This window comes from Mchenga conophoros, linkage group LG3 (genome assembly GCF_057382185.1).
Source record: "Mchenga conophoros isolate Kocher_MC1m ecotype Shallow Benthic linkage group LG3, M_conophoros_male_GT1.1, whole genome shotgun sequence".
Lineage (NCBI taxonomy): Eukaryota > Metazoa > Chordata > Actinopteri > Cichliformes > Cichlidae > Mchenga > Mchenga conophoros.
This window is the reverse complement of record NC_140528.1, coordinates 25,666,544-25,693,274: the sequence shown is the minus strand read 5'-3', so window position 1 is coordinate 25,693,274 and position 26,731 is coordinate 25,666,544. Positions and strand designations below refer to the sequence as shown.

General features: G+C 39.7%; 3 protein-coding genes across 3 annotated transcripts; all 3 read left to right on the top strand.

Moving 5' to 3' along the window:
- The first annotated feature begins 5,086 nt into the window (after positions 1–5,086).
- LOC146577862 (uncharacterized) lies at positions 5,087–10,086 on the top strand. The gene is made up of 2 exons (XM_085267727.1): positions 5,087–5,741; positions 10,013–10,086. The coding sequence occupies exons 1-2, from the start codon at positions 5,090–5,092 to the stop codon at positions 10,084–10,086; spliced, it is 726 nt and encodes a 241-aa protein (XP_085123853.1). The 5' UTR covers positions 5,087–5,089.
- A 187-nt stretch (positions 10,087–10,273) lies between these two features.
- Positions 10,274–16,724, top strand: LOC146577861 (uncharacterized). Its single transcript, XM_085267726.1, has 2 exons — positions 10,274–10,996; positions 16,542–16,724. Exons 1-2 carry the CDS (start codon positions 10,274–10,276, stop codon positions 16,722–16,724), a joined length of 906 nt encoding a protein of 301 aa, XP_085123852.1.
- Positions 16,725–16,948: 224 nt separating this feature from the next.
- LOC146577860 (GTPase IMAP family member 8-like) lies at positions 16,949–21,819 on the top strand. Its single transcript, XM_085255907.1, has 3 exons — positions 16,949–17,019; positions 17,446–18,321; positions 20,348–21,819. The coding sequence occupies exons 1-3, from the start codon at positions 17,013–17,015 to the stop codon at positions 21,043–21,045; spliced, it is 1,581 nt and encodes a 526-aa protein (XP_085112033.1). The 5' UTR covers positions 16,949–17,012; the 3' UTR covers positions 21,046–21,819.
- The last annotated feature ends 4,912 nt before the right edge of the window (positions 21,820–26,731 follow it).

Here is a 26,731-nt window from a genome sequence, read left to right as displayed (position 1 = left end):
ACCAGAGCTGCCGCGTCCTGGTCCTATATAATTCCACACGGCTTGCCCCCGCAAACCGTGACAGTACGAACCAGCCACCATGGACCCAGCGGCAGTAAATCCGTCCGAGGAGCTCCGGGACGACATCACATACAATGTGGAGATCCTCCTCGGGCTGTGGCTGGAGAATCCACCGTACGGGCTTCGCCGCGCCGTAGAGAACCGGCTACAACGGCTCTTTTCCGGCCTGCCATGACTTCTGAAATTGCTTCCTCCAACCATGCAGGCTTTTCTCCAGCTCACACCTCACCTCCTCTCAGCCACTCCTGCCCCGCTGCCCGACTCGCCGGATGTGATCTTGCCCGGCTCGTCGGAGCCGTCTGCGGGGAGGAAACGCAGATCGCGCCGCCGGTGTGCAACCCCACAGCCGGACGTTCGGGCTTTTAATTCGCCGGCTGTGGTGAGTGAGGACTCTTTTTCATTTTCGGACTGTATGACCGTTCATTCAGGGGCAGTGTTCTGTGCAGCAGATGATATTGCGAGCAGCATATCACCTGCTCAGCAGCTACCCTCAGCTCAGTTAGCTCCCGCGCAGCTACCCTCAGCTCAGTTAGCTCCCGCGCAGCTACCCTCGGCTCAGTTAGCTCCCGCGCAGCTACCCTCGGCTCAGTTAGCTCCCGTGCAGCTACCCTCGGCTCAGTTAGCTCCCCCGCAGCTACCCTCGGCTCAGTTAGCTCCCCCGCAGCTACCCTCGGCTCAGTTAGCTCCCCCGCAGCTACCCTCGGCTCAGTTAGCTCCCCCGCAGCTACCCTCGGCTCAGTTAGCTCCCCCGCAGCTACCCTCGGCTCAGTTGGCTCCCCCGCAGCTACCCTCGGCTCAGTTGGCTCCCCCGCAGCTACCCTCGGCTCAGTTGGCTCCCCCGCAGCTACCCTCGGCTCAGTTGGCTCCCCCGCAGCTACCCTCGGCTCAGTTGGCTCCCCCGCAGCTACCCTCGGCTCAGTTGGCTCCCCCGCAGCTACCCTCGGCTCAGTTGGCTCCCCCGCAGCTACCCTCGGCTCAGTTGGCTCCCCCGCAGCTACCCTCGGCTCAGTTGGCTCCCCCGCAGCTACCCTCGGCTCAGTTGGCTCCCCCGCAGCTACCCTCGGCTCAGTTGGCTCCCCCGCAGCTACCCTCGGCTCAGTTGGCTCCCCCGCAGCTACCCTCGGCTCAGTTGGCTCCCCCGCAGCTACCCTCGGCTCAGTTGGCTCCCCCGCAGCTACCCTCGGCTCAGTTGGCTCCCCCGCAGCTACCCTCGGCTCAGTTAGCTCCCCCGCAGCTACCCTCGGCTCGGTTTCCAGAGTCCCCAGAGTCACTTTCAGTTCAGGCCCCCGTAGCTCCAGAGTCGCCTTCAGTTCAGGCCCCTGTAGCTCCAGTGCAACCTGTAGTTCAGACCCCCGTAGTTCCAGAGTCACTTTCAGTTCAGGCCCCAGTGCAACCTGTAGTTCAGGCTCCAGTGCAACCTGTAGTTCAGGCTCCCGCGCAACCTGTAGTTCAGGCTCCCGCGCAACCTGTAGTTCAGGCTCCCGCGCAACCTGTAGTTCAGGCTCCCGCGCAACCTGTAGTTCAGGCTCCCGCGCAACCTGTAGTTCAGGCTCCCGCGCAACCTGTAGTTCAGGCTCCCGCGCAACCTGTAGTTCAGGCTCCCGCGCAACCTGTAGTTCAGGCTCCCGCAGCGCCAGAGTCACCCGCAGCGCCAGAGTCACCCGCAGCGCCAGAGTCACCCGCAGCGCCAGAGTCACCCGCAGCGCCAGAGTCACCCGTAGCGCCAGTGCCACCTGCATTGTTACTGGCCTCACACACTCACTCCATGCAGGGAGAAAGTTTAATTACACCTCTAGGTGCTTCTTATGGTGCAGTCGCCATTGGCACAGTTTGCCGCTCCAGGGCTTCCCCAGAGTCTAGGTCTCAGTCCCCAGCTGATTCTGGACCCCTGAAGTTTAAGCAGCCACCTAAGAACTGCGCCATGTCAGCATTGCCTGTGCAGAGCCCGTGCTCAGTGCATTGCCAGTCGCCTTCGTGTCCGCCAGAGGACTCCATGTCTGCTGGCTTGGTGATAGCTTCTGCTGGAGGGTCCAAGGGGCCCGTCCAGCCTTTTTCTCGTGTCTCCGCTGGAGGGTCCGAAGGACCACTCCGGCCTTCGTCTCGTGTCTCCGCTGGAGGGTCCGAGGGACCGCTCCGGCCTTTGCTTCCTGCCTCGTCAGCTGGGGGGCCCGAGGAGCCCGTCCAGCCGCCAGCAGCAGCTTCTTCATCCTCGCCTGGCCCGGCCCCGGCTTCATCATCTTTGCCTGGCCCGGCCCCGGCTTCATCATCTTTGCCTGGCCCGGCCTCGTTTGGGTCTGGAGTTGAACGGCTGTTTTCTAGACCACTGGCCGGGCGCCATCGCCGTCGTGGGCGGCCCTCAGACTGCCTTCGCCTGAGTGACCGCCGTTGCCTTCCGCACGGTGCCTTCCGCATGGCCGGCCCCCGGACCCTCTTCGCCCGAGTGGCCGCCGTTGCCTTCCGCACGGCCGGCCCCCGGACTGCCTACCCCTGAGTGACCGCCGCTGCCGTCCGCATGGCCGGCCCCCTGAACTCTTCTGTTTTGGCCTCTTGTGCTGTCGGCCCCCTGGCCGGCCCCCGGGACTCTTCTGTTTTGGACTCCTGTGCTGTCGGCCCCCTGGCCGGCCCCCTGGGCTCTTCTGTTTTGGACTCCGTTTTTCTTGGGCTGTGGTGTGTTTCATTTCGTTGGTTGTTTTTGGTTTTGGGCTCTGTTTTCCTGTGTTCTGGTGTGCTTCGTTTCTTTTGGTTTTGGACTCGTGTTTTTCTTTTTGTCGTTTGGCCTTTTGGTTCTCCTGTTTTGTTTTGCCTCGTGCCCTCCGTCCTGGACCCCCACCGCCCGCCCTGGTCTGGTGGCTTTCTGTTTTTCTGGCAGTTCTGTTCTTGTTGTGCTGTCTGGAGCCAGCCTTTGGGGGGGGGACTGTCATGATCCTGGGTCCTAATAAATACTCACCTGCACCAGAGCTGCCGCATCCTGGTCCTATATAATTCCACACGGCTTGCCCCCGCAAACCGTGACAAAAGTTTGTGATGCCATCTGTCCAACAGTTAAACTTTGATAGAAATTGAGTCATGCATCTTCAACAGCACTGTGCATAAACCATTCATGACAAAATCTGAAATTTAAGTCATTAGATTACATGTATTTTCCAAATAATTTTATTATTTAAGTGAAAGTAAAACATTACATTTAAGGTAATCAGGTCAAAATCTACTTGTTTTACTTTATTATGCACCATATATATTTTTCAAAATTATTATTATTCAAAATTATTGCTTCATGTTTATAAAGGCAAACAATCATTGTTTCATTTTTTTTATTATTTGAAAGCAAAGTGAAGTAATTACACCCATGGAAGAATACCAGGACTGGGAGATTGGTGCTACCCCTTGAAAGACTGAAAGAAAAACTTAAATCCCAACAAGGAAATTGAATGAGTGACAATTAAGTTATTTGTTTTAAGACTTTATTAATGCAAAGAGGAAACAAAATGATGCATATATTTAGTTTCCTCATGAAGGGAAACCCCCAGCTATCCACATCCCCAAAATGCACATATTTCTTACAGCAGGTGAAACTAACCTGGAGAAACAACAAGACACACAACAGTTGTCAAGCTCTGCTCTTTGTTGATTCACTGCAACCAACATGCCTGGTGAGTCCTTTTAATGCTAAACTTCTGCAGATATAACATCTACATATTTTAGATAAAATGTTATTGGTTTCGATGGGCCCACACAGCCTGTTTAAAGAAATGACAAATCACTTTGGGTATTTGTGAAGCTTGAATCACTGAATTATTCTGTTAACCAGGTGACATTATCTTTTTGATCTGAGTAAATGCAGACCAATCCAAAATAAAAAGCCAAAAAAATTCATATTTAATTTAAATGGAAAATTATATAGAGCAAATAATTGTTTTGAACTTTTTTTTTTTGGTGATGTTTTATCAAGCAAACTATTGCTATATCATGCTGTGTATGATATATTTATATTATATATTTTTTGTATCACATTTGGTACATTGGGCGTTTTTGGCAACTTTTGCAAGTACTGATCATGTCAATGAGAAAGTCACAGAAACTCATGTATCAAATATGATACAAAAGGCATTATAAGGATAAAGTGAAAGTCACAGCACTGTTTTGAACTTCATTTTTATGGTGATGTTTTATTAAGCAACTCCAGAAGATGCATAAAGACAGATTATTACTTTAATGGTTGTTATTTGCATGGTCTGTATGGCAACACAGAATCAAGCTTTGAGTTTGCCTTTAGTAAATGCCTTTTCTCTCAATCTTTGTGTGTGTGTGTGTGTGTGTGTGTTGTTATTGTTATAGTATCTATTAATCATAAACTGCAATTAATCTGTTGTACAAGGGTCAGAGAAGTTGTCAAAGGATGTATGGATGAACTTAACAGGCCCTGGAGTTGGGCCTTTGAGTGAGGCTTTCTTTGGGCCAAGTGTCACAGTTTTGCAGGAAAACATAGGACCAAAAGGAGTAACAGCACAAGCAGAAGACACAGGTATTCCAAAAAAATGAATAAATAAACACAGTATTTGTGTTTCTGTGTGTATCATTAAGCAATATAATCTACACCATCTATCACTATTTCCTCTCTACATAATGTTGCAAATGAACTGAGTTGGCATTAGTAATCATTCATATGACAACATGAAAAAACAGTCATAACCAAATAACGCTATTCTTACGCATTTTGCTTTTTTAGTTCCACCAACAATGATTGTCATGGAAGGACAAACAGCTGGGGCTCAAAAGTACATCAAAGGTAACAACATATTTAAGGAGTCATGAGTTTGTCTAAGTTGCATTCCTTAAGTAAAGCCAGCTTGGCCTGTTACAACAGAATGCTCTCCTATTCTTATGCTTTGCGTAAATGAAATAACACAGGAGTCCTGGAGAGCATATTTAAATTTGCAATGTTTCTCCTTCTATGCTTTCTTTTCCCTCTAATAATAGGACACACATTCTGCTATTTACTTATTGTCTTCACTCCCTTTCAGTGGAAAAAATGTACAGGATTGTTCTGCTGGGAGACAGTGAAGCTGGGAAAAGGAGCCTAGCAAGCACCATGTTTGGAGAAGATACATTTATGGTTGACAACACTGAATGCCAAACAAAGTCCAAATCTCTCCATGGAAGACGAATTACCATGATCAACACTCCTGATTTCTCTGGCCCAGGTAGATCAGAGGAGGAGCTGAAGCCTGAAATACTGAGGTGTATCACTGAGTGCACTCCAGGGCCTCATGCTTTTGTCATTGTGCTCAAAGTGGAGAAATCCACACAGAAGCAGCAGAAGGCTGTTATTAAGAAAATAAGCCAGTATTTCTCAGAGGAGGTTTGCAAATATGCCGCAGTTGTCTTTACTCAGGATGGCCCAGACTCAGATGAAATGAAGATCAAAGCGTTTATAGATCAGAATGAATATCTGAGTGATCTGGTGAAGAAGTGCAAGAGCCGATACAACATCATTAATAATTACACCCGACAGGGTGACAAGATCAGCAACCAGTCCCAGGTTACAGAGCTGCTCAACACAATAGACCAGATAGCTGCACAGAACAAAGGTTGGTGCTACACTAGCAAGATGTTGCCACAAGGAGACACCCACAATAAGGCTAACAACAGCTTCTCTAAGAATAAGATGATCAAATTGACAGGTTGTGCAGCAACTTCAGTAGCAAAGGCTTTCTCTGGACCAGCTGTTGTAGTTTTAACCCCAGGGACAACAAACAGAGCAGAGGAACCAAATGCTATATCAGAAATGAAAAGCAATGGTACCCTGACAGAAATGGCAAGCAATGTAGATGGAGAAACAACAAAGAAAACAGGAGAAGAAGAAGAAGCAGTGAAGACAAAAGAAGATCTTCTTCTCCAAGGAGAAAGAGAAGACGGCAATGCTGCTCGAAAAGCAGAGGAAGCGGGAGGACTGGAGTGCTTTGTACGTTTTCTGTTTGGTGTAGTTGTAGCAGTAGGAACACCATTATTAAAGGAGGGAGCCGTATTTATAGTATCAGTCATAGCAAGAGCGATAACATTAGTGACTTCAGCTTCAGACTCTACACCAAACGCAGCAGGAACAACAGATGTAGACTCAGCTAGAGCTGGAGGGCCAGCAGCAAATGTGGTAGAAACACTTAGAAGAGCCTTAGGTGATGGTAACGTACCAGAATGGGTAAGATGGGCAATAGAAAAAACATTCACTATAATAGAGTGGATAAGAAGTGATTTTGAATTGGTGATAATTGTTTTCCTCGCATTACTTCTGACATGGTTTTTACTTAAAATACCGTTTTTTGGGACACTTCTGGTAATTTTGCTGTTTGTGTTTTTTTTTTTTTTTTTTTTTTTTTTTTTAAGATTCATGACATGATCTAATTACAACACTAGACAGAACTGTATGATTGTGTGACTGGTTTAATTTAAAGACCAACATCATACATGTTTTAAAAGATACAGGATGCATGATATGGTCACAAATATTGTTTAAGTCATTGTGTCTTTTGTTTTGTTTTCTTAAAAAGAGATTCTACTCCATGAAGAAAAAAAACCCATTTTTTTCTCTTTGTCTCTTTTTGTTGTAAAATCATATTTTCAACAGAAATTATTTTCCAAACATGTATACATGTCTTGTAGTTGATTCAGTTTACTATGGGTTACTGTACTTGTGTCTACCTTTAGATTATAAAAACAAAAACATAATCCAATCAGAAATTAGTGTGAACTCAGTTTATGCTTTCTGTCTTACCATATTCTCTGTTCCACCAAAGAATTATAACTGCTTTTATGTAATGCTCTAAAAAAATGTAATAATATGGAATTAGTAAATACATCTTAACATATATTTTGTCTTTATTCTGTACGTCTTTGGGTATAGTGTATCAACCTTGTGCAAGGTTTCTCTTTTATGTATAAATAAGCAATAAAGCAAATAATTAACTGTGTTTTAGTTGCTTCCTTTAATCACACCTAAGGCTGAAACCACCAAAAGCCTTATCTGGTGTCTCTATAATGACATCAAACTCTAAAAATCTTGGTGCATTATATATACATTTTCAGAAATAGTGTAATGTAAAAAGTCTGTCTCTGACACGAATATATCCCATCAAGCCTGCTGGTGGGCAGCAAAGCATGCATATAATCCAAACCACTGATTTTTTATATATTTATTATGTTTTTGTCAGCTTGTAAAGTTCACTTTTACTCTGCCGAATACAGAAACAAACAGGTAGAGTCAGAACTCACTAAAACTATGATGTTTTTAGTACAACATGCTATGACCTTAAAGCATTACATACTAAAATGGTGTGTATTATAATCTTTATACATATGACTGGAGCAGAACTAGTTGAAATCTTTGGCCTCTATGAGCTGTAAAAGCTTTAGATTTTAAGTTATATTCATGCAATGTGAGATTTTGCGAAGCGTTATGGCGTCATTGTGATGTCACAGGGCATCGTTTTGAAACAAAGTATGTTGCGCAGCTCTCTTTCTCTCTCTCTCTCTCTCTCTCTCTCTCTCTCTCTAAGCCCTTTCATATGAGTAATTATTTATTTAATAAAAACTTAGTTAAAATGCAGAAAACTATATCCTTACTGCTTCCATATGAGTTACAGTTAGGATTTTTTTCTTTTCTTAATTTTGTTTTGTATTCCCACGTAGTACATTTTAAATTATTTGTAATTGAAGTGCAGAAATCCAACTTTAATTCAAGTAATTTTGGATAAACTGTTTAGTAATTAAAGTGATTTTTCTATACAAAAGGTCTTATCACACACAATACAACAACAGCACTGCTGAGCAATGAAAGACAATAATTTCCTGGTTGAGCAAAGTGTAGAATGGCACAATCACACCAATCAGGGAGCATTCACACATGGCGTGGTTTGACACATTTGCACTGTAAAAAAAAGGGTATTGGCTGCAGGACACATACAGTAAAGACTATGTGAGGCCATTAAAAATCATGCGCAGTGCCAATTTTGGGTCTAATAGTTGGGGCAGTTTATCCTTCTTTCTATGTGAAAGGTTAGAAACAGTAACTTATTTTAAGACACTCAAAATTAAATAAACAAACTCAAATAATTTTAACATAATAATTTGCCATCACAGCCACCTTCAGTTTACTTCAGTTCCTCCTTGTTTGTTTTTGCTTTGTATTCAAAAAGTGAAAGCATCCTCTCTTGGAGCATTCAGGACAAACCAGTTCTGGGTAGAGGAAGTACTGAAAACAAGGAAGGAGGAAGAAAAACAAAGAATGAAAAAGATGCTTATGGTTTTAGAGTTTGTTGATCTGTGAAATTCATGAATGTGTCAGCACAACATCAATGATGAAAGGCTTACTATTCACAAGTGAAAATCAAATATAAAAAAATAAAACAAAAGCTAATAATCATAGACTCCACATGCATCATTTACCATTCATGAGTTCAATTACAAAAAAAGACTGAACAGGTATGGCTTGTTTGTTTTCTAAAAAAACATGGGAGCTGAAAAAAAAACACAACACTTCTGGAATAATTTGGATAGAAGGACAGAAGAGACTGAGGTGGAGGTGTTAGCCGTGCAACGTTTGATGAAATCCAAACCCAGCATATCAGCATAAACACGTCACAGCACCACACAGTGGTGGACCGGTGATGAGTTGAGCTTCTCTTACAAACACAAGAAATGGAAACTTTGCAGTTATTGAGTTGACAGTAAACACCTCTGTATGTCAAAGCATTCAAGAGTAAAGTTTGTGATGCCATCTGTCCAACAGTTAAAATGTGATAGAAATTGAGTCATGCAACAGGAAAATGAAGAAAAAATGAATAGCTAGAAAAATAAAAATCAAGGTGCTCTCATAGCGCTGTCAAAGTCGAAGCCTCAGCTGGACTCAAATGCTCTGGCAGGACTTCAACAGCACTGTGCAAAAACCATTCATGGCAAAATCAGGAATTTCAGTCATTATATTACATATTATTATCAGGTCAAACGAAATTTACTTGGTTTTACTTTAGTTCACACCGTCGTATTTTTCTTAATGGTCATCTATTTCAATAAATAAACGTTTGATCTTATTTATTTCGTTTGCATTTTATTCAAAATCCTTACTTCATGTTTATAAAGAGAAACAACCATAATTTCAGTGCATTTTTTCTTATTTGAAGCCCTGGAAGAATACCAGGACTGGAAGATTGGCTACTAAAAAGACTGAAAGAAAAACTTAGATCTCAACAAGGAAACAGAATGAGTGACATTGAAGTTATTTGTTTTAAGATTTTATAAATGCAAAGAGGAAACAAAATGTTGCTTACATTTCCTTGTAAAGGGAAATCTCCAGTTATCCACACCCCCAAATATTTCTTACAGCAGGTGAAACTAACCTGGAGAAGGGTAGGTCAAAAGCAACAAGACACACAAGAGTTATCAAGCTCTGCTCTTTGCTGATTCACTTCAACCAACATGCCCGGTGAGTCCTTTGCTAAACGTCTGCAGATATAACATCTACATATTTTAGATAAAATGTTATTGGTTTCGATGGGCCCACACAGCCTGTTTAAAGAAATGACAAATCACTTTGGGTATTTGTGAAGCTTGAATCACTGAATTATTCTGTTAACCAGGTGACATTACCTTTTTGATCTGAGTAAATGCAGACCTATCCAAAATAAAAAGCCAAACTCCAGAATCATCATAAAAACAGATTATTACTTGAATGTTTGTTTTTTGCATGCTCACACAGACTCGAGCTTTGAGTTTGTCTTTTCTCTCTTTGTGTGTATTTGTATTTGTATTTCTGTGTGTATCATTAAGCAATGCAATCTATGGAATGTATGATTAACTATTTCCTCTCTATGTAATGTAGTAAATTAACTGATGTGACAATATTAATAAACAGTCCTGAATAAACTGAATAATGTTATTCTTGCTCATTTTGCTTTTTTAGTTCCATCCAAAAAAGGAAAAACAGCTCAGGCTCAAAAGTACCTCGAAGGTAACAACATCTTTGAGAAGTTATGAGTGTGACTCAGTTGTATTCCTTAAGTAACCAAGCTTGCTCTGTTACAACAGAGGAATAACTCAGAGTAGTCCAGGAGTGTCAAGTTTCTGACTTGTAACGTTTATCCTTCCTGTTTTCTTTTCCCTCCAATAATAGAACCAAATGTTGCTATTTATTTATTGTCTTCACTTCCTTTCAGTGGAAAAAATGTACAGGATTGTCCTGCTGGGAGACAGTGAAGCTGGGAAAAGGAGCCTAGAAAACAACATGTTTGGAGAAGATGCATTTGTAGTTAACACTGAATGCCAAACTAAGTCCAAATCTCTCCATGGAAGAAAGATTACCTTGATCAACACTCCTGATTTCTCTGGCCCAGGTAGATCAGAGGAGGAGCTGAAACCTGAAATACTGAGGTGTATCACTGAGTGCACTCCAGGGCCTCATGCTTTTCTCATTGTGCTCAAAGTGGAGAAATCCACAGAGCAGCAGCATCAGAAGGCTGTTATTGAGAAAATAAGCCAGTATTTCTCAGAGGAAGTTTTCAAATATGCTGCAGTTGTCTTTATTCAGGATGGACGAGACTCAGATGAAATGAAGATCAAAGAGTTCATAGATCAGAATGAATATCTGAGTGATCTAATGAGGAAATGCAAGAGCCGATACCACATCATTAATAAATACAACGGACAGGGTGACAAGATCAGCAACCAGTCCCAGGTTACAGAGCTGCTCAACACAATAGACCAGATAGTTGCAGAAAACAAAGATTGGCGCTACACCAGCAAGATGTTACCACAAGGAGACACCCACAATAAGGCTAACAACAGCATCTCTGCAGACGCTCCAGACACAGGAAGAGCTGGAAGGCCAGCAGCAAATGTGGAATTAACAGTTAGAAGATCCTTAGGTGATGATAGCGTACCAGAATGGGTAAAATGGGTAGAATGGTTAATAGAAAAAATATTCAATTTATTAGAGTGGATAAGAAATGATTGTGACTTGTGGATAATTGTTTTCATCTCGTTACTTCTGACATGGTATCTTCTCAAAGTACCATTTTTTGGGACCCTTCTCATAATTTTGCTGTTTGTGTTTCTCTTTGAGATTCGTGACATGATTTAATTACAACACCAGACAGAAATGTATGATCGTGTGACTGATTATTCAGCCTCTATGAGGTGTACTTACGATTATTAGATATATTTCTGCATTTGAGATTTTGCAAAATGTTATGGAATCATTATGATGTCAAAAGTGTGTTAAGTGTGTTGCACATCGCTCTCCATATCTTTCCATATATATGATATATGGAAAGTCTGTCAGTATGTTTCTTTTGCTTTACACAATGTAGATACAACTTGGACTGTGACTTGCACTTTATTTGGTTTTTTGAAGGTCTTTTTGTTTTGTTTTTTAGGTGAACATTGACCTTGGGTGCTAATAATAAAGGTCAAATTCAAACGCTTAGCCAACCTAAGCCTATTAACAAACAGGCAGACAGAAAAGAAACAGAAAACGATTACATGCTCCCTCCTCTACAGGGGAGAATGAGGTAACATTCATTTTTTTCCATGTTAAAGGTTGCTTGTAGCATATGTGTGTATGACAGATGTTCGCATTATTGCTGGGTGACCAGTTTGCTGAGAAGCTGATATGAAACACATGAAGCTTTGAATGATAAACAAGAGCGTATCCAAGTGTGTGAACAGCAAAATATTTAAATCAGCAGTTAGTGTAAATTAGCTAGTTAGCCTAATTTCACTTGAGTTTAAGTGATTATGTGCTACTTTTAAGCAATATGCAATACCCCTATAATAAAATAGGTAACATCTCATATTCTTATTAAAAGCAAAACGAAGAGGCACATTAGCTGACTGATCATTCTCACAAAAACTACTCATAAGCCTATAAAATAATAACACATGAACCTGTAAGGACAGAGTTTTGCAGCTCTGCATGATGATAATACAGCTCTGGAGAAAAAAAGTGACCAACTAAGAGGAAGAGACAACAAGATTGTTGTATTCTTTTTTAAGTCTCTATTTTATTTTGATTTCCATTTTATTTGCAAAGTTTGTTTTTACTCTCAATCCTTAAAAAGCACTGATAAAAAGCAGGGTCAGGAGCACCTGAACATTTTGGCTTGAATGATCATGTCTATCTGTGTTGTATGTGTCTGTCTTCATTATGTCTCTATTGGCTTTTTCTCTCTTGAAAGGAGAGAGTGTGCAATCAGCAGTGTTGGTCAAGTTACTTGAAAAAAGTAATCAGTAACTAATTACTGATTACTTCTCCAAAAAGTAATCCCGTTTCTTTACTGATTACTTATTTTCAAAAGTAATTAATTACTTAGTTACTTAGCTACTTTTTAAAAACACGATTTACAACCTGAATAGTTGATAAAGCCCAATTCTACTTTTTCTGCATAATCCATCATAGAAAATGTAATCAAATGGAAAGGTCCCTTTTTAAAACGTGTTTTATTAGTTTTAAGCTTTTAACTTTATGCATCAAGCAAAAATTTAATTATATGCAACATTCTCTGACTGGAAGAAATTTGTTTAACATTGAAACCTATTTTCTACACATTCCAGCACATAAAATAAAATATTTTTTGTGTTTACACTCACTCTTTCAAATAGATGCAAGTAAAACACAGCAGAAAATAAATAAAGTCAAAGACTAGCGGTCCTTTTGCTCTATTTTCACCCGTAAAGCAGGAGTGTTGTAGGCGGAGGTTTGCCCTGGTGCAGGTGTGCCGCGGCGGTCAGTGGAAGAATCCGCGAGTTTCTCTGTGAATTTCCGTGGTACGGAAATACGTGGTAGCGCACTCGGTGCTTGCTTGGAAGTTTAGGGGGTTTTTTCGCTGTAAAAAGAAGTTTTCTTCTCACGCACAACGGACGCTAATGTTTTTGTCACTTTTTATGGAATCAAACTCAAAGTAAGGTCAGTACTTCCACGCTTTAAACGCTGCATGCTCATAATCTCTCCGCACTCCATTTATTATCCATTGTTGATCTGCACACAGCTGTTGTCATGAACATCGTACTCGCTTACTCGCTTACTCGCGTACTCGTGGGAAACAAATTTCCCACGTGTGGGACTAATAAAGGTTATCTTATCTTATCTTATCTTATCTTAAGTCACTGTCATGAGAATTTCTCGCAAAAAAATCACGGGTTTTAGTAAAGCGGTAACGCAGCGTTCCTACAGGAAAGTAACGGCAACCTAATTACCGTTATTGCAATAGTAATCCCTTAGGTAATCGGATTACATCTCTGGTAATCAGTATTTGTTTGTGTGTTTGTTAGCAGTTTAGCATCCAGAGATTTTAAGATCTTGTGTTCTAATTTTGTGTGAAGGCTGATACCAATAACAGCTCACGTTGATTTAATTTAGGTGAAAATCACATCAAAGTCAAACCAAATGTGATAATGAGCAAAGATTTTATGTTACCCACAATTTTTTAATGGTCATCTTTAAACTTCATAAGAATATACTAGGCCTTGGGGGACATGAGTACCTAAGTTGAATAAGCATTTGACCTTGGCTTCATGTTTGAAGATCAAACTCACCTTGGAAAAAAAAAATCAAGAAATCATATTGAGTAAACATCTTATTTGAAAGGACATGAAAAGAGCTGTAAAACACATCTTGATCCTCTTTTATTGCCACACCAACTGAAGGCTGTTCAAGGCAAAGTGCAAGGCAATATGTTTGTGTTGGCTGTCATAGTAGTCTAAGGAACTTGGAAAGAAAGCAACTGTAAAATCTTGTTGCTTTCTTTCGAAGCTCCTGGATGACTGAGAACCATCACAAACAGCTGTACAACACATTTTTATTTTTTTCCATGCAGTATGTCACCTCACGACATCACAATGGTATTATAACAGGCTAAAGTTAACATGTTGTATATTCATAAAACAAAGTTTTTGCTTTTTCCCTTTCGCAGGAGTTCCAATCTCCAAGTGTTCTTATTTATTATAAGTTATTTGCCTTTTTTTAATCTGCTGCCAGTCACTCATCCAAAATACATCTTTATCTGAGATTTCCTGTTTAAATAAAGATACATGTGTAATATGTTAAACTGCTTCAGAGAAGCTGCCACATTTAAGTCCTCAGAAGTGAATTTCATATATGCTTTATATGTTTTGTATAAATACAACCCAAATGATTAGAACTAAAACCATCATACTTTGGACACTAGATGGCACCACCATCAAGCTCTCTTGTCAAAAATGCACTGCCTACATAAAAGAATCTGTTGCTGGAAGGATTTTTTTTCTGTGAAAGAGACAAAATGCAAATTTATTAAACTGATTGCCTATTTTATCACTTAAAAAGAAAAAAATGATACTAGCTGAATTTAAGTTTCAGATTTAATATGAATTTTATTTTAATTGTCAAACATATCAGCCATATTTCCTTAATGATAATCATTAATCGCCAAATGTTTCTACCATTACAGCAGAAAAATGTGTACATTTTAGTACAACTAGCATCGTTCCATTTGTTTGGTTTGTCCATTCATGCACAGTTTTCTAAGCCAATCTTGTCCATATTGCATCAGTATTATTGAACTTGACCCCTGACACAGAGCAGTGCCATCTCCTGTTTTCTTGTCCAGAGATGCTGTACAGTCCAGTCCAGGCATTGTGAGGTTTTTCCACATACCTGTATGCCAAACAGCTGTATGTACAACACTAAGATGTTTTTCACAAAATAATGTCCTATTTAATTTCACATGTATCAATCTGCTGCCTTACTAGTATTGTTATGGCTGTGTGCTGGCAGGCAGGAAGAGAGGACCCAAAATGCAGGACTCACAGAGGCAAAGGTAACTCAAAAATACTCAGCTTTACTGCTGAAAAGCAACTGAACAAAAAACTAACTAAACTGAGAGTACACAAGAAAATAAACAGGCAGGCTGCCAAACAGAAAGTGAGGGTGAGCAGACGTTAACGACACAACAGAGAGCAAAGGAAACACAGGGCTTATATACACAGGGGAGTAATCAGGGAATGGGCAACAGGAGGGAGACACAGCTGGGAGAGATTAGGGCTAACGAGACAGGAGGGAAGTAAAATTTAACACACAGACATCAGACATGAACCTTCAAAGTAAAACAGGAAACGAGAAACAATTTACAAAGACGCAGATACAAAATAGAACCAGAACATGAATCACAATACAGAAATATACCAAAATATAAGAAACTGAAAAAGCTGGGTCAAAATGACCCAGAACCGTGACAGGTACTCACTAAAGTGTGTTTAGTGTGTTTTATTTATTCAGCCAAACAGCGTTTTTCTATGCCACAGCCGTTTTCTATCTAACATGCACACTCCGATGAACATATCGGAGAGCAACTTGGCATGTTTCACGTGCCGTCTGCAGCAGCCACAGATTGAAACACCAACTTTCCGATTACCTGCTCTGCTTCCTGAACTACAGCCACCAATAACTAACCTATGATTAATGTTATTTGTCCACAACTGAAACTCAGCACTGTGACTGCTTCAGTCATTGTACTTGTATAATTGCCAAATAGTTTGACCTTACTCAGAAACAAGTTACTCCACCCTAAAATGTGGTATTAGCATTCGGCTGTCATCTTTTCACTGTGACCCATATTCTATGAATCAGGATTCATAGGTAGCCAGTAAAACATGTCATAACTTTTTTTTTCAATTAAAAAACAAAAACACCACGTCCAAAGGGACAGAATCAGCTTTTTGGTATTTACCTGGATGATTAAGCATGCATCAAGATCATTTTTAATCATTTTTCTGTTGCATATTGATGCCAGGCTTATCTTCTAGTTATCCCTCGTTCTGTGTAAAAATAGGTGTCTGAAATAACCATATTTTAACACTCAGAAATGCTGTAAAATGGATAAACAGTGCTGGTATTGACATGTTCTAGATTGAGATATTATGACAAAGTTTTTAAAAATACAGGATCATAATAACAGTTATCAGCTGGTTTCAAAAAGATTGGATTTGATGCAATGATTGCTTTTTAATAACTGAAGTTCATGCACTGCAATGCATGTGTCAGTAAACCTTTAAGAATTCACTTCCTGGCATACTTCATGCATATTTAACTTTGGAATATAACAAGGTACTCGCCAACATTTTTACAGAAATCAGTAAAAGAACAATTATCATGTTTGTCACGGTCCCCTGCCTCTCTGGCTGGCCCACGCTCGCAACAGGTGTTGTTTGTGCTTCTGTCTGTCTGTCTCCTTCTTCCTCTGTCGCCTGGGAGAAACGGGTTTCTGCCTTTGGCCTACACACCTGTGGAGGATGATGAACACCCGCACCTCATTTGCCTGCAACTATTTAGAAGGAAGAAGCGCAGTACTCATCACTGGATTGTTGTTTGACTCGGGCTAGTGAAAGCCCGGTTAGAAACTATTTGCATTGTTCGTGTGAATTTTGCGTCAGTTGTAGTTTGACTCTTCTGTGCACAGATATCCTGGACCTGTTCCTATTGCCTGTGGAGGCTCGAGAAAGAGCAAGTGGAGAGTGGTAGGCGAAGTAGGAAAGGAGAAGAGAGAAGACAGCGTTTTCTCGTCCCTGTCCCCTTGGATTCCCTGGAAACTCGACCCCTGCACGACTACATCACCTGCTTCACTATTGTACATATCACTTGAAAACTGCAAATAACCCCTTGTTCTTCCTTCAAGCTTCGGAGTTCTGCGTTTAAAGTCCTCTAGTGTTCCGTAATAATGTTTTTGTTATATGACCATATTTATATGTGCACAATAGTTCTTTCGCAGTTGGCCAAGTGTAGAAACACACTGTGAGGTAAGCTCATACTTAGTTTGCTGCTGAGAAACAAGTCCAACAGGTACAGAAACAAAACAAAAGGCGCAGTCACAACGTTCACAGGATCTAAGTAATCGTGTGTCTCTCCGTTGATTTTGCTTTCTTCCAAAAACATGGAAGGTAAGTCACACTTATTACCATGTCTTCTGTTTTAATAAATAACATAAATGTGGGATCACAAAGGAAGAAACTTCTCTCCACCAAACCAAAATTTATTGGTTTAGTCAGTCAAGGTTATCTACTCCACTGAATACCTAAAGTAATTGTATAAATGTTACCTAATATATTGAAGGGTGTAATATTATAGCAGAAAATTACAGAGCATATGCTTTCAGCTACTTTCTACAGCTAAGTACTTACTGATTTGTAAGCCTTGGGACATTTTACTTTTACTTTAAACAAAGAAGACTGGACCATCATTTTTCAGTTAAAGCTTGTATATGTTGTCATAAAGGTTTTATTTCACTGTACTGTAAGTTTTTGATTATTTTGTTTTAGACAGTGTAATAGATAAATGACGGGCAATGAATCATTACTGTTTTATAGACTCAGCAAGAAGGATTGTGGTCCTGGGAAAAACTGGAGATGGAAAGAGTCTTACCAACATCCTGCGTGGAGAGCCTGCATTTAATATAGATCATTACGCCTCATCTGGAACAAGGGAATGCCAGTCAAGGATTATATCTATCAGTGGAAAAACCATATTATTTATTGACACTCCTGGATTTTTTGAAACAGACAGATCTGAGCAGGACATGAAGTCTGAAATAGTGAGGTGTATCACAGAAAGTGCTCCTGGTCCTCATGCTTTTCTCATTGTGGTTAAAGTGGAGAAATACACAGAGCATGAAAAGGGTGTGATAGACAAAATAAACCAGTGTTTCTCAGATGAAGCTCTTAGATTTGCCACAGTACTCTTTACTCATGGTGACCAGCTTCCTGAGGGAATGAAGATCGAAGAGTTTGTTAAACAAAACAACGATCTGAGGGATCTGATCAAGAAGTGTGGGGGCCGCTGCCACGTCATTGATAACAAATACTGGAAGAGCAACCAGGGAGATGAATACAGGACCAAGCAATACGAGCTGGCAGAATTACTCAAAAAGATTAACACGATTATTAATGCAAACAGAGGAGGCTACTTCACCAATGAGATGCTGCAAGAGGTGAAGAGAGATATACAACAAGAGGAAGCCTGCATCAAACGATCTTTTCCAGATATTACAGAAGAAGAAACTGCAACAAAGGCAAAAAATGCTGTGTTTGATATGCTGTTAAAAGCTACAGGAGTTAAAACTGGAGCTCTACTGGGTTCATTCCTTGGAGGGGAGACAAAATTAGTGAAAGAAGAAATAAGTGTAGGTTCAGCAGCAGCAGCAGCTGAAGTGAAAGGAATACTTCCAGACACAGCAACAACTTGGGGTACCTTTTTTGTTAAATCAAACATTTCATTCAACCTCAAGTGTTTATCAGTGATATATACACACACACACACACACACACACACACACACACACACACACACACACACACACACACACACACACACACACACACACACACACAATTAAATGTTTTATTTATCAAAGAAACATGCTTACAAATACATACGGTTAACAAAGTTTCTATAACAAATACACACAGTGTAAGTCAATTAAAAAAAATCATGACAGACTGACAGACTCTTTGTCTGTTAATCGAAAAATATCTCAAAGAGTGATGTTTGGGCCACAGTAACACTGATCACTGCTGGTACAAAGTGATGGTAAAACAGGTGCATAACAGCTGGTTAGAACTTGTGTTTTTCCAGAAATTCTGCAAAGACTGCAAAGCCGGTCAGGTCAAACCTTCCACTGGTGTCTCATTAGCTGATGTTCGATGTTTAGCTCTCTTATTTACTGATATGTTTCATCATTGGTGAAGGGTAGGACCACCTCTATTTTAGCTTTATTGAAATTCAGGGCATTGACATAACTTTTCCTTTTTGAATTATGATACGTTTGCATTATGTTTAGTTGCTTTAGAGAAGCTACCACATTTAATATTTCAGAAGTGAATTTCTGTAAATTTATAAATGCAGCCTGTTGATTAGAACTAAACCATTACAGTTTGGACCCTAGATGGATGGAATGAATTACTCCACCGTTCCTGTACCTTTACAGTTTAAATTTGTTTTGCTTAGTGATACCTTGATTGCATTTTTAACAATTTTCAGCTCAGTCTATCCTGATTATCTTTATTTTCTTTTATCAGAATATGAGACAAATGTCTACTGAGTCCAGGACGAGCAGTACATTTAGTACAAGAGTCATTTTAAATTTTGCTGAAAATTAAAAGTCACTTTCACCACCTGACAGCATGTAGTATCCTGTCATGCCATTGTGATCAGAAGTTTAGAAACTATAAGTTTAAAAACTCTAAGTTTGGAATTTGACACCATGACGGTAAAAATTATTTCAGTAGTATCCAATCAAATCATGATGCCCTTAAACTGAAGGATTATTAAAAGCCATTATTAAAAGAAAAAAGAAACCCCAGCCTGTTCAGGAAACCTTCTATTCAGTGTGGAGAAAAAAAACAAAAACAAATCAAGCTATTATTGTTATCAAGATTGGGCTGTACAGGTGAACCCAAATGCAGGACAACATGACTTAAATAAAAGCAAGCTTTAATATAACAGTCCAAAATAGAGAGTCCAAATGTATTTTTAAAAAAGTCCAGAAAGAAGACGAAATAAACTAGATATGATATATATATATATATATATATATATATATATATATATATATATATATATAGAGAGAGAGAGAGAGAGAGAGAGAGAGAGAGAGAGAGCGATATATAGATAGATAGATAGATAGATAGATAGATAGATAGATAGATAGATAGATAACAGATATTATGAGAAACTAGAAATTAATTAGTCAAAAGATTTAACTCAGGACAGGACATGAGGGAGTTTACACAAACAGTTTGAGGAAACTGGGGAGGAGATAGGAGTATCTAAACAATGAGGGCAGACTGGGGATGAGACACAGGTGAAAACAAAAATGCCAAGTAAAAAAACTAACTCAAGGCTTGCAAAAATATTTCTTTTGTTACACAGAAGCTAACCAAAAGAAAAACACTAAGCAGAGAGGCAAAAATACTCGTGCATGGCAACTCAAATACAGGGAGAAAAATTTCAGGCAACTGTCAGGGAACCATGACTCCTGTAGACATGAAGAAAAACACACGATTTTGCGTGTATGTGTAGCAATGCTGTACTTCTAGTTTTTAGATTAGTTTTTTTTTTTTTAATCTTTATTCATACAGGAAATCCCATTGAGACCCAATGTCTCATTTGCATTGATTCTCCAAATGAGTATGACTGCTGTATGATTGATAAGATAATCCACTTATACAGAGCAAGACAAACAACTGACATTTAACCATTACTGTCTTATAGAGTCACCAAGAAGGATTGTGGTCCTGGGAAAAACTGGAGCTGGAAAGAGAAGAATTGCCAACACCCTGTGTGGACAGCCTGTGTTTGAAGTAGATCATAGGGCCAAATTTGAATGTCAGTCAGAGTATATGAATATCAGTGGAAGAACCATATCATTTATTAACACTCCTGGATTTTTTGACACAGACAGGTCTGAGGAGGAGATGAAGTCTGAAATATTGAGGTGTATCACAGAATGTGCTCCTGGTCCTCATGTTTTTCTCATTGTGGTTAAAGTGGAGAAATACACAGAGCATGAAAAGGCTGTAATAGACAAAATGAACCACTATTTCTCAGATGAAGTATTTAGATTTGCCACAGTACTCTTTACTCATGGTGACCAGCTTCCTGAGGGAATGAAGATCGAAGAGTTTGTTAATGAAAGTAAAGCTCTGAGCGATCTGATCAAGAAGTGTGGCGGCCGCTGCCACGTCATTGATAACAAATACTGGAAGAACAACCAGGGAGATGAATACAGGACCAACCAGTATCAGGTGGCAGAATTACTCAAAACCATTGACAAGATTATTGAGGCAAACAAAGGAGGCTACTTCACCTACGACATGCTGCAAGAAGTGAAGAGAGATATTCAACAAGAGGAAGGTCGCATCAAACAGTCATCTCCAGACTTAACAGAAGTCAGGTGTCTGATTCTCTAACATTTGATTGGTTGCCGTGCAAAGTAAGGCAAGACAGGTCAACAAAGGCAAAACATAGTATGCTTGATAAAGCGTTTAAAGCTGTGGAAGTTACAACAGGAGCTCTGTGCGCATTTGTTAGTGGGTCAATAAAATTAATGAAAGCAGAATAAGTGTAGGTTTAGCAGTAGGAGCAGTTGCAGAAAAAGGATTAACGATAGATGCAGCAACAGTATCTGGCACAGTTTCTCCTGCATCTGCAGAGCCAGAATTTGAATAAAATCAGGAGTACCACACTTGATGAAGCTGATGCACAGTGAAGAAGCAAAGAAAGCAGACTACAATACTGCAGCACACTTTTTTAAAAATGTAAAAATGGGCTAGATTAAATATAAGATTTATGAGATCCTAGTAGGTTAACAGTCCACAAAAGTACACAATCAGCATATAATTGCTAGTTAATTTGGCACGACTACTGATACTCACCTTTGCAAATTGCCACCACAGATTCACTATTAAAATTATAGAACAGCAATAGTGAAAAGACTTTTTGTATCTATTTGTTCATCATGATTGGACTTAGTGCCCTATTTAAGAGTTTTTGTTTAATATTTATTGTAAATATGTAAATGAAGTAATGTATGCTTAATATATGTAAACATGTGATTCCCTCTCTGAATTTGTCATTAAAAGTCTTTATGTTGCAGTTTAGATTTCAATCTTTACCCATGAATAGGTCCATTACTCCAGCTTGAAAAATCTCTGGGTATGACAATAATAGATCTATAACTTTCAAATAACCCTTGGTTCTGCTTTGCAATGTTGTTTTTTTTGTTTTTTTACAAAAAATGTTGAATAAAAAATAGCAAACTTTTTCACATGCCAACATTTAACCAAGGGTCCTCATTTTATTCATAATTTTCATTTTTTAGCTGGATGGCCTCATGTTAATGATGAGCAGTAATTAACATTTTCAGTTACTTACATTTTGATTCATTAATTCAACTGAACCCGTTAAACCTCCTTAGCAATTTCAGCCAAACATGTTTAAGAGACCGTGGCATGTTACACAGTAACTTTCATTTTTACTTAATTTGGCTTCCACTGACTTCACTTCAGCTGAACCTGCTGATGAGGTTTAACAAGTTCAGTCAAAACAACCACAGTCATTTGCAAACCAGAACAGTAAGGGAAACTGCTGAAATGAGTGGATGATTTTAAGTTGTTCTTTTCTTTAAAAAAAGAAAAAACTGATTTGATCTTAAATTAATTTTATTATAAACCATCGTTAATGCTTTAAAGTGTTGCTCATGTTGCCAGATTGCTATCAAAGTTTCATTTATTAAGAAATGGAATGAGTGAGACAAAATGCAAAAACTAAAATGAAATATGAAGACTTTTGTATTCCGTAAATATAACTTTGAATAAATTATATGTAGTTCACAGAACAAGAGAATATATTAAGTCAGCAGTGTAAGGTTTCGGTGTGATGGCTTATATACAGTGGCAGTTTTTCATATGGGCAACATGGGCCATTGCCCAGGGCAGCATCGTGGTGCGGGTGGCATCATGGGCATGGGCATCGGCAAAAAAAGTTGCTTGCACCCATGCTGCCCCGACATCATGCCAGCGCATTTTGGGGATTTTTGCAAGGTGCGCCTGCTGCTTGCTGCTGGCCACACAGGGATAAGAGGAACGGGGTGGCAAGTGATTTTACGCTGCATGGCTGGAGCGGCAATTAATTACCAGCTTGCAAAATAAAACAAAATAAAAACAAACCAACAAACACAAAAAACACCAGACATTATGATATAGATTCAAAATTTGCACTGATGTGTTTTCTAAATTCTACTAAAAACATATACGTGAAAATAAGGACGAGGGCCCTCGGTGCGCCTGCTTGCTGCAGTCTCACACACAACCTGTCAAAAGGGGAGGGGGTGTGGGCTGCCTCCAAATACATTTAATTCATTATGTTTTAAATCCAAGCCCATTATGTATTAATTATGTTTTCCTGGGTTGTGCGAAATCCCCCAAAAAACCCTATTCAAACAGAGTCAGTGCTCTAAGGTGTATGTCTGTTAGTTTATGACCAACAATTAAGTACAGTAGTATAGGCCTATTTAACACTACATTCAGTTTACACAAGACAATTTTATTTCTTATATGAATGTTATTTATTTTAACCGTCATGAACAGGATGTTTATGGCTTCTGCTCCGTGGCTGCTGGCTGAGCCCCACGTCTGGGGCTGTCTTCAGCTCTTTACAGGAAGGTGGCACAGTTGCCCCTCCGATGGTCCTCCTTGGGCTCTTACACTCTGGGGGCCTCTGGATGCCTGGTGCCTGGATCTCGTCCATGCCTGCTTCATGCCCTGGGCGTTGGGGCTCCCCACACCCTCTAGCAGATCATTACATGGAAAAACCTTTTGAATACAAGTGCGCTCACGCAAACAGGTGTACACACGGATGTTCGCTGACAGAAACTATATCTTTCTTGGCTGCTACCTCAAGGCATATTGTGTGCTGTCAGTCTTACGTGCTGCACAATAACATTCAATATTTAGTATTTATTGTTACTTATACTTATCTAGGTTATTGCTGTGGTGTTGTGTTTATTGAGTTACTCTGCTTTTTCTTATTTTCTTTTTTTTAACAGGTTGTTGGGTTTGTATTTTATTATTGTCATTTGTATTTAGAGACATATAATCATTTATGCTTAGAAATATATGGTTGATTGCATATTGAAAGAAAGTCTTGTCCTAGGAGGTCTGTAACAACTCTAAGTAGCCTGAAGAGGGGAGTGTGTTCACTCCTCTTCAGAGTGTTCTGGCATAGATCACACACCTCCTAGGGTCATGAGAGAGGTCGTATCTTCTCTTGCTGACATATGGTATAGCAAACACACATATATCTGTTTGAGTGTAAGAGCCTTTTGTTTAAGTGAACTGCTGGACTCCCTGGCACCAGTAGGTGTGGGGAGTCTTCACAGGGTCACATCTTGACCCCACCCCACACACACACACATACACACATACACACATACATATACCTACATGACACACAGACAATGTATTCTTTGTTTAGATGTATATCTATGTAAGACGTCATATGTTAATGAACTTTCATGCATATTCATGTAACCTCAATAAAGAGCGGTGTTACGAGGGAGCAGGCGAGAGCGACTCGGGTGAGCGACTGGGGTGAGCGACAGGAACACGCTCGTCACAGTTCTCTCCCTCGTGCACGAGTAACACAAAGAACTTTGGTGACTTGCGTCTTGCTTTTGCTGTTGTAGTAGAATTGTCTCGTTCCAGCTGTGGGTCTGTCTAGCATCACAGGTGATCCAGCTGATTTTTTTTAAGGTGTCTTCTCTCACTGTCCCTCTTCCCCTCTGTTTTTTCTTTCCCTCCCTTTTTTCTTTCTTTCGTTCTTTCTTTGTTTCTCGATGTCCTATACCCTGTCATGTCTGCCTTGTCTGTAAGAACTTAAAATAAAATAAAATAAAATAAATAATAATAATAATAACAAAGGTCAATCAAATGGACCAATATGGCAAGGTTGTGATGATCTATTTAGTAAAGTAAATCTGGTAGGCATAGTTCTTGGCCTTCAGAGAAAAATTCTGATTGCTAAATAACCAAACAGGACGGCTAATAAATAACTAAATAAATAAATAATCGACATGGGATTTATGCACGAAGTCTGTCAAGGCAGACTGAATGGACTCAGGCTCAGACTCAAGCTCTTGAGAATAAAAGTTCAAAAGTTTATTTACAATCACCAAAGTGCAAAATATATAAAATGTGCAGGGCAGGGGGTGAAGGGCTCTGAGGGAAAGAAGGGAAGGAAATCCACACACACCATGCTCCTCTTCTGCCACTCATTCTCACTCCACACCACTCAGCCAAACTTGGGAATCCATGAAAGGTTACAGGGACAGGTCCAGGGAATCTATGTACAGAGACAAGTAGTTAGAACAAGCTACAGATTTATGGGGAAATAAGATAAGGAATTTTCCGAGGCTACACAAACTCAGGTTGTACAATGATCCAGCGATGAGATGCTCTGAGTCACCAGAAAACCAGATAAATAAGCGGAAGGCGCGGATAATCAGTCCAGGTGTGTGGGTCAGGAGCAGGAGCCCAGTGCTGAGCTTTGCTCAGGCATACAGGAGAGAAAAAAAAACAACAACAAATATGTGGCCAAGAGTGAGCCAGTCGGAGAGACACAGGGACCATGAAAGATTAATTGTTTAATAATTGTTTATGCATTAATGGCAAAGTATTACATGCACATGTGCCAGTAAACTGTCAAGAGGGAATGAATGCATCAGTTTTATCCCATTTTTCAAACTAAACTTAACTGAAAAACTGTTTTTAACTAGAAAGAGAAACAGAAACATTTTACCACTCCCTTTTTCAAACTCTACATTTTTCTGTTTTTCAAAGTACAGAGGTTTTACTGAGCTGTTCAACACTATGTCAAATTCAATGTGTCATAGTGATCAAATCATTTTTTATACATAGTTCTGACATATATGAGGCTTTTTGGTTTTCAGCCCTATTACCGTTTATAAAATAAACAAAATAGTGGATGATGACCAGCTCTAATATATAATATGTGAACAGTTATACAGCGACATGTTGTGGGTTTACATGGATTTCCAGTAAAATTAATTTTCTGAGTGTACTGCAGCCTGCAGCATGAGGTGTTGCTCATAGTTTTGTGTAGTTACAGTGTAAGTTAACAAGTTCAACCAGTGTTAAATTAAAGCACAGCCAAAGTGCAGCAAGTGAGCAAAAACATGCAGCACAAGGTCCTGGTTACAGCTGTGATTTCTATGAGTGCTTGTGTATAAATACACAAACAATACACATATGCTTTCAATTGTGTAATTTAAGTGATCTAGGGTAGCTCTGTTTTGGAAGTTCAGTTAACGCTAGAAATGTGCTTTTGAGTTTGTACGTGTTTTGTCTCTAGGGGCCACCGCATATATTTATATATAAACATATATAAATAAAACCACTTTTTTTACATTAGTAATTCCCTTTGTGCATAATTTTATATTATTGTTAATAATAAATTGATTAAAGCACAAAACAACCTGAAGAGCCGGTTCGGCACCGAACGAGCCGGTTCTCTAAAAGGAGCCGGAAATCCCATCACTACTGGGAAGTGCCAGTGAGGCTCTCCTTCGTATCCTCAAGGTGAGAACAGCTGTTAGCAATACCAGCCACTGTAACTTGTTCTCCATTTACTTGTATTATCATTATTAATATTATTATTTTGCTTTTCATGCTTAATAAGATCGGGTCAAAGCTCAATTCAGCAGGGATTAAATTACTCCTTATTCAGGATTTCTTAATTGTTATTCAAAACCTACTCCAGAGAGGCAGCGCAGAGCAAAAGCACATTGCAGTTAGGATACAAGTAGAAGCAGTAAAATCATATATTTATAAAGGCCTTCAAGAACTAGAATATGTAACAAAGTTAAAAGAAATAGTTTTAAAAATCAAATGAGAAAAAAGCACAAATATACATGATAAAAATGCTGCAAACTAGAGAAAATTCATGCTCAGAATTAATACATTTCCAAAATTTCATATTTATGTAAGTCAGATATTTTATATTTATTTCTTCTATTCCAACAGTAAATCATTTGGAGCATTCTAAACTCTTGATATTGCTGTTTGTGTCTTAAGCTGT